This window comes from Suricata suricatta, chromosome 12 (genome assembly GCF_006229205.1).
Source record: "Suricata suricatta isolate VVHF042 chromosome 12, meerkat_22Aug2017_6uvM2_HiC, whole genome shotgun sequence".
Taxonomy (NCBI): Eukaryota; Metazoa; Chordata; class Mammalia; order Carnivora; family Herpestidae; genus Suricata; species Suricata suricatta.
In genome coordinates this window covers 5,316,459-5,327,475 of record NC_043711.1, presented here as the reverse complement: position 1 = coordinate 5,327,475, position 11,017 = coordinate 5,316,459, and the positions used below count along the sequence as shown (strand labels likewise).

At 61.3% G+C, this 11,017-nt stretch overlaps 1 protein-coding gene across 1 annotated transcript in view; it reads right to left on the bottom strand.

Annotated features, from left to right (window-relative positions):
• Nucleotides 1-9,617, bottom strand: part of FBN3 (fibrillin 3) — a 48,534-nt gene extending 38,917 nt beyond the window's left edge. The window contains 14 exon segments of the mRNA XM_029916504.1: nucleotides 1-23; nucleotides 25-154; nucleotides 1,884-2,009; nucleotides 2,124-2,243; nucleotides 2,312-2,455; nucleotides 2,820-3,014; nucleotides 3,143-3,295; nucleotides 6,114-6,239; nucleotides 6,341-6,538; nucleotides 7,972-8,067; nucleotides 8,534-8,629; nucleotides 8,820-8,918; nucleotides 9,300-9,382; nucleotides 9,472-9,617. The exon segment at nucleotides 1-23 is cut by the window's left edge and continues 234 nt beyond it. Coding sequence (XP_029772364.1) covers nucleotides 1-23; nucleotides 25-154; nucleotides 1,884-2,009; nucleotides 2,124-2,243; nucleotides 2,312-2,455; nucleotides 2,820-3,014; nucleotides 3,143-3,295; nucleotides 6,114-6,239; nucleotides 6,341-6,538; nucleotides 7,972-8,067; nucleotides 8,534-8,629; nucleotides 8,820-8,918; nucleotides 9,300-9,382; nucleotides 9,472-9,617 — 1,735 coding nt within the window.
• Nucleotides 9,618-11,017: the final 1,400 nt, after the last annotated feature.

Genomic DNA, 11,017 nt, shown 5'->3' with positions numbered 1-11,017 from the left:
GGGGGGGGGGGGGGGCGGGGGGGGCACTCACCCACGCAGTAGCGGCCCCCAGGCGCCAGCAGGAAGCCGGATTTGCAGAGACATGTGAAGCCGCCATCATCATTGATGCACACGCCGTTGGCGCACATGGTGGTGGTGGCACACTCGTTGTGATCTAGGGACACCAGAGAGGCTAGAGCCCCGCCCCCACCCCTCCTGGGCCGGCCTCCCCACAGACCAGCCTTCTCACTTCTATGCAGCACAGTGAGGGCTGGGCCCCCAGGACCGGACCCCCCCTCTTGGGGCTGGGAACCCCACCAGGCGACGGGGCGGTTGGCTTGGGTATCATTCTGTCTGCTGGAACGTGAGTTCTCCTGGGCCACTCTTGTGGGGGGAAGGGGGAGTCTTCTGCTCCACCTGGCCCTTCCCCCGGCACAGGTCAGTGCTCCCAAAAATATTCAGTCAAAGGCAAATGAGTGAGGTGGCTGCACTGCCCTGTACCAAATGCCACCAAACTGTCCCCTTAAAAATTGTTAAAATGGTAAATATGTATATTTCATCACAATAAAATTGTACACATGAAGTGATGCTTACATGACACTGAATTTACTAAATGCCACCAAATGCTCACTTAAAAATGGTCAAATGCCTTGAGGCTGTGTATATTTTGCTGCAAAAATTTTTTAAATAAAGAAGGTAGTGTCTGCCTGACCTTGGGGGATGTACTAAGTGCACTGGAATGCTCACTGTTAAATGATTGAATTTATCTGGTGTGAACCTCACTTTAATTTAAACAAAGAAAAGAGGAAAACAAGGACGCCTGGGCGGGTTCAGTTGGTTGAGAGTCTTACTTCAGCCCAAGTCATGATCTCAAGCTTCATGGGTTTGAGCCCTGCCTCAGGTTCTGCACTGTCAGAGCGAGGGACCTCCTTCAGATCCTCGGTCCCTCTCTCTCTCTGCCCCTCCCCTGCTGGTGCTCTCTCTCTCTCTCTAAGATTAACATTAAAAGAATTTAAAAAAAAAGAAAAGGGGAAAACAGTTGATAAGAACATGGTCTCACTGAAAGGAAGCTGCAGGTGCAGAAATGAGTATTAAAGTTCTGAACTACAAAAAAGCAGAAAGGAAGGAGGGAATGAATAAGAGGTACAGACAAAAATCTGCACATGAATGTCCTTCGCAATATTATCCATAGTTGGGAGAAGTGGAAATAGCCCCATGTCCACCAGCCGAGGGGTGAAGCAACAGGAAGTGCCCCTCTACCCACGGCCACATCACTCCGCCACAAACAGGGGTGAGGCACTCACACACACTCCCCGAACCCCGCGGTCCTGACCCCACACTCTCTGCAATTCAGGACCAGGGAGTCAGACAGCTCCTGCTGGGATTCATGGAATGAACTCAGGAGGGAGGGAATGAAGGAGTCAGTTGGCTGAGGGCTTCCTGGAGGTGGTGGCGGTCCCAGGCTGGCCACTCGATCTGAGAAGTGTCTGTGATGGGTTACAAGGGCCAGGGGGTGCATGGACGTTTGGCAGGTCACCCCCCAGCCACCGGCAGGTGCAGTACCGAGGGTAATGCAGGGCCACCCCCAGAACCCAGGTCGATTCTGGGAGGGTCGCTCGCCAGCCAGCCAGCCACATCGTCGCTGAGGCCGAGGCGGGTCCCCGCAGGGACCCTGAGGGGTGGCAGGGGCCCCGGGGTAGGGCTCCCCCGCGGCAGCACTCCTGACATAGCGCAAGAAGGTTCTCGTGCAAGAAGGTTCTCGTGCAGGCCGGCTGGTTCAGAAGTGGGAGCCAAGGCTCTTAGGGAGGGAGGTGGGTGGTACCACAGAGGAGACGCAAGGTGGGCCCCTCGGGCAGCCTCCGGGGTCCCCAAGCCCCCTACCCACCCGCCTACCCCTAACTCACCCACACAGTTCTTGCCCCCGGGGCCGAGCTCGAAGCCCGCGTTGCAGACACAGCGGAAGCTGCCCTCCGTGTTGACGCAGCGGCCATGGTGGCAGAGGCTGCTGCCCGTGAGGCACTCGTCCACGTCTGGGGGGCACGGGGGGACAGGCAGTCAGACTCGAGCCGAAGATGCAGGCTCCTCCGCCCACCGCTGCTGCCTCCTCTGGGCAGCTCCCCGCCCTCTCCGAGGGGCCGCCGTACCCACGCACTCCTGCTTGGCCGCCGGCGCCAGGAAGCCCTCGTGGCACTGGCAGTGGTAGGACCCGGGGGTGTTGACGCAGTCCCCGTGGTGACAGGGGCTGCTGGCGCATTCGTCCACGTCTGTGGGCAGAGGACCTCCTGAGCCCCAGCCGCGCGGGGTGCGCCCCCCCAACCCGACGGCCACTCACCGATGCACTCCCCGCGAACGTCCTGCGTGTAGCCTGCGTGACACTCGCAGCGGTAGCTCGAAGGGGTGAGCAGGCAGCGGCCATTGAGACACAGGTTGGTGAAGTGCCGGCAGATGTCGACGGTCTGGTTCAAGGTGGCCGTGCCTGAGGGCGGGGACAACGGGTGCGCCCGCGTCTAGGCCCGGGTGTGGACACCCACGCTGCGGCCGCAGCCCCGCCCCCTCGGAGTCCCGCCCTGGCTGCGGACCCCCTCACTGGCCGAGACCCCGCTGTGTGCTCGGAGAATCCCAGCCCCTCACCATGGGGTGAGACCTCCCCCCCACCGGTGCCAGGCGGCTACCCAAGGCCCACATCCCAAACCTCCACACACCCCCAGACCCCTGTGGGTACTCTCATGTCTCCTGCGCAGGCCAGGACGCCCATTGCAAAGCCCTGAGCCTCCCTCCGAGGTTGGGACCCCCTCCCCCAGGTCTTGGATGCCTCTTCACAGGTCCCGGGTGGGCCTCACCAATGTGGGCGTTGCCGAGGCCCAGCCTGGGAACCCCATGCCCGTTATTGGAGCCATGGGGTCTGTGCTGGGTGGGACCAAGGCCAGGACCCATGCCATTGCCGCCGTTGGATCCGAAGCCAGGGAGCCCAGGGAAGGGGCCAGGGTAGGAGGGCAGCAGCGGGAGCCTCTGCATGCACAGTTGCTGGAACTCATCTGCAAGGAAGTAGGGTTGAGGCCGGGCCCTCAATTGTGCCCCGGGAACCCCAATATTCAGCCTGGAGCTCTGGGGGGCAGATGAGGGTGGGGGTGGGGCGGGGCGGGGGCAACCCCAGGCCACTCACCAGAGCCCCGCGGAGGACACGGCTCCGGGGCTGGGCCGGGAGCCCAGCACCGGCCCCTATCGCAGCAGCACTGACTCTGGGTGTAATCGCCGGCCAGGTCCCCGGCACAGTGGCCCACGATCAGTGCCGAGAAGCAGGTGCCGGCCCGGTGGTCTGCAACGGGGACGGGAAGGGTTTGTGACCAGCCCTGGGTTCAAACCCCAGCTCCATCCACACTGCCCGCGAGCAGGTTTCCTTGCCGCCCTGTGCCTCGGTTCCCCCATCCATCGAATGCGGGTGCTCAGACCATTCCCCTCACCCCGGAAGAAAGTCACCTGGATAGAAAAGTGGAGGGCGCCCCGTCTGGCACGTGGCCAGTTGTCCCTGAATAAGAATCTTATTATGACAATTTCCAAATGATCCCGGAGACGCAGACTTGGGCTCGTTCCAAGTGAAAGCATTCTGACACCTACCGCTGGCATTGGTGGTAAGGTCCCTGTCCCTGTGGGCATTCAACCACAAGAGGAAGACCCCTTGGTTTGGGGGGCTGCCCCGGGGGGAGGTCAGGCTGAATGCTCAAGCGAGGACGCCAGGATCGGTGGCCGTGTGCCCTCACCTGCCAGCCCTGGGAATTCGGGGAAACCTAAGAGGCTGTGAATTTGAGGAGGGGCCCAAGGAGCAGACTGCTGGACTCACAGCTACAGACTGGAGTCCCCGGGGGACTGATCCAGAGCCCCCCAGACATGAGAACCATGCCCCTCTTCCACATCCCACTCTGCTCTTGGGCTGACAGCTTTATGCAGCGATCGGATTTCTCAGGCTCAAACAGAGTATTTTTGGCTTAAGAACGCACAAATCTTGGCCAGGGGCCCACAGTGAAACCTCTCCCACCAACTGGGAGGGCCCTGGATAGCATCTCCTGCCCTGCCCCACCCTGGGCTGAGAAAAAAAGCAAACATTTCTACCTCCCCAGCCAGAGGCCGAGGTGCAGGTGTGGGAGGCAGAGCACTGCACCAGCACCATCCCCGGCCCTTGAAGGTGGGTTGCAGGGACAAGGCCTGCCCAGAGGAGGAGAGGTCAACAGACTCATTCAAGGTCACACAGCTACTAAAGAGGAAGGAGGGATGAGAAAGAAGATACCCAAACCCCAGGAGATCCGACCAAGCAGCTGCCTCTTTTTTTTTTTTTAATGTTTATTTATTATTGAGACAGAGAGAAACAGAGCATGTATGGGGGAGGGTCAGACAGAGAGGGAGCCACAGAATCGGAAGCAGGCTCCAGGCTCTGAGCTGTCAGCACAGAGCCCAACGCAGGGCTTGAACCCACAAACCATGAGATCATGACCTGAGCCAAAGTCGGACACTTAACTGATTGAGCCACCCAGGCGCCCTGTAGCTGCCTCTCAAGTAGGGAAGACAGAAACAGAATGTAAGGATTTTAACAAAAATGATGCTGCTTTTGCTTACAAAGCACCCAGTGTGATCAGGTCCTGCCAAGCGCCTCGTCTACACTGTTCTCTCCTCTTAGTGAATGTGTATTACCTGCCCGCCACATCCAGCGTTGGGGCAAATCCTCCAAAATTGTATTTAATGCTCCCCACGACCCCAAGAGGTAGATATTGGCCACAATCCCCATTTCACAGATAAGAAAGCTGAGGCACAGAGAGGTTAACACACTTACCTGAGGTCACAGAGTTTGTGAGCAGCTCAGGCAGCAGGTAGAACCCAGGACCTTGCCTCAAATCTAGACTCCCCTGGTTAGTAGCTGGGAGAGACCCCCTTATTTCACCCCAGAGGTGTCCCCCACGCTGGCCATGGTGCCCCCAGGAGTGGAGGCATAGGAGGTCTGGTGTTGGCCACAGTATGCTGGCAGAACTCCAAACACAATACTCCCCGCCCTGCCTGGTAGAGGCCCAGCCAGAGGGACCCTGGTGACGCCGGGGAACTGCCAGGCCCCTCCGCTCCTCCCCAAACCAGGGCTCTGCCCGTGCCCTGCCACAAGTGTCCACGTTGCTGGCCAACCTCATTAACCACTGGCCATGTCTAAAGTCTAATGACCGGTTCACAGGACAGCAGGACAGGGAGTGAAAGCCCAGGGTGCCCCCGCCTCCTAGGTGGGCGGGGGGCGGGGGGATTACAGGAGTGTGGGCATCCGCGGGAGGCATGGCCCAGAGGACCTCATCCCGGCATGGCGGCGGGGGGGGGGGGGTGGCGTCTGCGGAGCTGGGTATGGCCACCTAGTCTGGACTTACCGAGTCTCAGACACCGGCTGTGGGGGGACCTGGGGTACTCTTTAGAAGTCTCTGGGAGTGGACAGAGGAACACAGACAGGGAACCAGAGAAACCAGTGGGTAGATGGACACAGAGATTGAAGCTAGAGGGTCAGGGGGCATAGAGACAGGAAGCCAGAGAGGCAATAAGGGTGGCCAGTGAGCCGGAAGAGCATGGAGTCAGGGAGTCCAAGGGGCAGAGGGGCAGAGTAGCGAGGGGAGGGGTGGAGGGCGGGGGGAGGGGTGGGGCTTACAGACTGGGGTCCACAGAGCACAAAGCCTAATGGGTAGGGAGCCAGAAAGCCAGAAGGAATGGAAACCAGGCTCCAGAAACTACAGAAGGACACAGACACCCAAGAACTAGAGGATCCCAAGGGCCAGAGGGTCGCAAAGATATTTGGGCAAGGGGCCCATCTCTTAACCAACCGCCCTCTCTCCCTCCAAGACCCTCAGGCCCCAGCTCACCCAGGCAGCGGGAGCCGTCCAGGCTGATGGCAAACCCACGGGGACAGGTGCACACAAAACTCCCATCTGTGTTGGTGCAACCGCCCCCAGAGCAGAGGCCCAGCACGCTGACACACTCGTCCACATCTGTGTAGACAGATGCCCAGTCACAAGCGGGTCTGCCACCAGCCCTGCCCCTCCTCCTCCTCCTTGCCGGGGGGGCCTGAGCTGCCTGGAGCACAAAGGTGGGCCCGAGTTGGCACCCCCTCCATCGCCCACCTTCACACTTGGCACCGTTCTCACTGAGCCGGTGTCCAGTCGGGCAGCGGCACTCGAAGGAGCCCACCGTATTGACGCAGCTGCCCCCCTGGCACAAGCCTGGGATGGCCTGGCACTCATCCACATCTGCAAGGGAATGAGAGGCCCATCAGAGGGAAGAACCAAGGCTGCAAGGGCTCCCTCTCAGCCTTGGCCCCCAGGACCTTCACCCCTCCTCGCTGACTTACCTTGGCAGGCCCCTGTGTGGATATTGGGGATGAAGCCTCGGCGACAGGGGTGAGGCTGCGCAGGGCAGAGCTCGCATGGGATGCCCCAGGCCTGGCCCACGGTGGCACAGCAGAGTGCTTTGGTGCACACGAGGCCTATCAGCTGGTGCTGGCACCCCTCAGGGCCCACCTGACCAAAGCAGGGGCCCGTCCGATAGTCTGCAAGACAGGTGGACATGGGTAGCCAGCCTCAAGCTGCTCCCAGCCCAAAGCTTCTCCATTCCTGCAGCCCCAGCTCCCTTCACCCCTCTTACCAGGACCACTGCGGTGGCCTCCTTTCCAGCCTCTCTATACCAATACACCAGCCTTTACTCACGCTGTTCCTCATCCCTACCAGACAAACTCCTATTCACCCTTCAAAACCCTTCCTCCCCAAAGCATTCCCCAACCAGCCTCCAAAAGAGAGACCAGGACCTCCAAGTCCACAAGGACCAGAGCATGTCGGAGAATCCGATCACTTCCCAGGCCCACCCTCCCTGCAGGGGTGGGCAGAGACCCCGGATACCCAGCAAGAGTGCATCCCTGAGTGCAGGTCAGGCCCTGCCGAATGCCCCAGACTCGAGGATGGACACAGCACAACAGCACACCCCCGACCCCGGAACTCAGCCCAAGGTGGTCTCATCAGTGCCCCCACCTCTGTACACGGGCTCACATGTGGGCTTCCCGGCTCCATCCTCCAGATGGTTCTAATCAGGAGGCTGGCAACAGACCAAGGGAAGCCCCTCCCAGAAGGGTAGCCCAAAGCCGGGCCCCCCTAGACCCGAATGGAGGAGGAGCCACACAGAGACCAGTGATGGTCCTGATTCCACTAACTCCCCTCACTCAGAATCTCACCGAATTCACCCAGAACCCTGGAATCCCCCCGGCTCCCACCTCTCTCTGGGGCCCTCACCATCCACGCCGCCCACTCAGGCCGCCCTCCCTTCCCCTCCCTCCCCCTCAGCCACCCAACACTGTTCCCAATTCCAGTTTCCAAAAGCACCCGGCTCACCCTGAGGTACCCCTCCCAGTGCCTCCAGCCTCTGACTTGTCACTACCCTGTCTCTGCCCGGCTTTGGCCACAGATGGGTCTGTGGGTCCAGCGGCACCTCCCAACACTGAGGTCAGTCCCGGGCCTGCCCAGCTTCCCCTGGGCTCCGTGGGCTCCATGCTCTCTGCGCACCCTGAGTCACCCTTGCTGGCGTTCCGCCAGAACGCCAGCCATCCGCTCAGCTTCGGCCATCCAGCCATCGGCTCCACCTCCCCCGCACTCCAATTTTCACAAAACACTTTTGTCTCCATCACCTTAGTTTTGGCCACAGCCTCCCAACAGGTGACCCCCCCACCTCAGCGGTGGGAGTATTTTGACAGTGGGGGGTGGCGTAGTAAAAGGGGGCTTGTCCATCTCATGAATTCTGATTATCGCTTCCTCCAGGAAGCCCTCCCTGATGCCCTTCCCTGGAGCAGCAGTTTCTCTGCCCTTCAGAGCATCAGGGACAACAGAAAGGAGGCCAGCTGGAGCTCCCAGGGCCTAGCTACCTCTCAGGGGCTGCCAGGAAGCCCCCCGCCGGCCCCCAAGGCCCCTACCCCATCCCCAGCTTGGCGGCTGGTACCTCTCTCACACTGCGGCCCCATGAAGCCGTACACACAGGCACAGTGGTTCGGTCCTATGCAGCGACCCCCGTTGTGACAACCACGGTCGCAGATGGCTGTGGAGGGAGAGAGGAGGGTGGCCTGAGGTCCCCTTACAACAGAGGGGGCTGGACCCCAAAAAGCCCATTTTCTCTTTTTTTTTAATTTTTTAATGTATTTATTCATTTTTGAGACAGAGAAAGACAGAGTATGAGCAAGGTAGGGCAGAGAGAGAGGGAGACACAGAATCTGAAGCAGGCTCAGACTCTGAGCTGTCAGCACAGAGCCCAATGCGGGGCTCAAACTCACAAACCGTGAGATCATGACCTGAGTCGAAGTCAGACACTTAACCACCTGAGCCACCCAGGTGCCCCGAAAGCCCATTTTCACCCAAGAATCACCATGTGGCCCAGATTCAACGCGAAGACTGATGATGAGTACATACGTCCCTCCATCTCTGGTCCCAGAAGAGCGGCCCGTGGGCGGGGGAGCAGAGACCCTCCCTCTGGGCCCCCAGGCCCAGGTGTTCACGGGGGTACTCACGCTGCCCGCACACCGTGCCCGCGTAGCCTCTTTGGCACAGACAGGACTCGCCTTGGCAGCTGCCCCCATTCATGCAGCTCACACTGCACCCTAACCCTAAGGACGGGGAGGAGGGATGCACGGTAAAGTGGCCGCAGATCCCCAAGATGCACGGGATCAGCGGCAGGTCTAGGCTGGCTGGGCCTGGCTTGGCTCAGTCCCTTGGCAAAACCAGCCTGGGCCCCCGGTGGCACCCGGAAGCCTCTCACCTTCTCCTCCTGTCCCCGGGGGCCATCCCGCCACTAACCTCGGCTTCCCCCGCAGCTGGGCGCCAGCTTCCCATCCACACAGGTGCACAGATTGGGCCGGGAGCAGAAGCCTGCGCCACAGGCGCGCCTGCAGACAGCTGGCAGGGGCAGAGCAGGTGGCAGTCAGGCTGAGGACCCGAACCCTGTGCTGCCCCCACCCCGCCGGTGCCCAGGCCAGAAGGGCTGAGCAGCAGGGGCAGAAGCTGGAGATGCTGGGTTGGTGGCTGTGGTGTGGAGGGGGAGGGCTCTCCTGGGAGGGGAGTCAGGTTCTAGAACGTGGAGGTGGGAGGTACAGACTGACAGAGAGAGAGACAGGAACGGTGGGAGGAGGGTGCAGGGTGGCCTGGGAGACTGAAGACAGGCCAGGGCGAACCCTGTGGTTCAGCTGACGCCCCTGGTCAAGTCCACGGGCAAACAGGGTTGGACTTGCCGGCAGGACGGAGAGCTGCCCCGCCCCCCTCCAAGGCAGCGGCACTCACGAACGACACACTGGTGACCGCCTGGCAAAGTCCTCCAGCCTGGGCAGCAGTAGGCGTGGAAACGGGAGCCGCACACATTAGGCCTTAGAGAGAGCACTCCGGTGAGCCCCTGCCCTGCAGGACAGCCCAGCCCACACCCCGGGGGCCTCTCAGCGTGCCGGGTACCACGCACCCCTGCAAGATGCTGGGGCTGCCGCGCCTGCGCAAACGTCCGGGACCTGCAGACTCCAAGGCCCTGTCCCAACGGCCGTGGACACCCACCAGGCACAGCAGGGCCGCCCAGGCCAGCAGGAGCCGAGCCGGGGAGCCCCAGGCCATGGTGAAAGCACCAGCCCTTCTTGCTGAGCACAGGCCTTTGAGAACCATGCTGTGTCCCTCAGAGGCTGTGGAGAGGAAGCAGAGAGTCAACCCCAGCAGAGTACCCAGGAGAACCGGGAGGCTGTGACGGCTGGGGGCAGGGTTGGGGGGACGGGGCCATGTACTGGAGCCCAGGGAGGCATCCAGCCTGACCCAGAACCAGGTGAACAGTCAGGGCAAGCTTCTTGGAGGAGGTGTGATGTCTCAGAGTTAGCTAAGAGAAGGGTGCTGGGAGCAGAGTGCACAGTGAGGGGGTGGAGGTGGAGCGTTAAGAGGCGGGAAGGAGAGACCGGCCCTGTTGCCGGGGCCACTGTGTAATGGAACTTCTACTTGTGCTTACAGTAGGAGGAACAAAGGCAGAATGGGGGTTTGGTGGGGTGTGGAAGGGCTTGCAGGGGCTGGGGAGGAGGGTGCAGGTGAGGAGGCTGCGCAGGGGTCCAGAGAGGGGAGACAACAGAATTCCAGGAATAATGAGGAGGAGGAGTCACCAGGAATTGGAGGCCGGTTCTAAAAGAGGCAGGAGGCTTAGAGGAGACTCCCAGCGCTCTGGCTGGGAGGGCTGATGGAGAGGGGACACGAAGGCGGGGAGGTAGGTGGAGATGCACGTTAGGGCGGGGCACTCCCTCCACCCAGTGGGGAAGGGATAGCTTTTGTGCCCAATTCACAGAGGAGCAAATTAAGGCCACCACACAGTTGGTGAGGGGCTGGGGGTGGGTGAGTGCTGAAGGAGGGGGGAGTAGGGGAGAGGATGGGGGCAAAACCCTCCGAGGAGATGGCTGGCTCTCTGCAGGACGTGGGGGGACAGGAGGCAGGGGATGGAGGCGAAGGAGCTGACCACGTGACGGTGAGGAGGAAGGAAGCTGAACACTTGGAGGGCAGGAGGTCCACTAAAGGGCCTCCAGACCAGAGAGAAGAACAGGTCCTGGGTAGGGAACGTGCAGGAAGGATGCTGTGTGCCATTAGGCCGGTGGCTAGCCCTCTCTGGGCCTTGGGGTGACAAGAGAGCCTGGCCAGGTGGTCCCAGGCCCTCGGGGACGGGAGAGACCCTTGTCAACTTTGGCAGAGCGTCGGAGAAGACTCTGCCTGGCGGGGGAGGGGCACCGCTTTCTGGCTTCCAAGCCGTCCCACTTCCGTCGGCGCGGGGAGGACGCCTTCTCCGGGCAGCCTCGGGGCCCACGCGGCCTCGCTCCCCGTCCCCTCCGCCCCGGGGGTGGGGGGGGGGCTCTGGCCCGGCCGGACCCGGCACCTCCCACCTCTCCGCGCCCCGCACCCCGCGGGTGCTCGAATGAATGAGCCGGGAAGGCGCGCACGGCGCCGGCGGGCAGCGAGCGGTCCGGGGCTCCGCGGACGAGGAGGGGGCC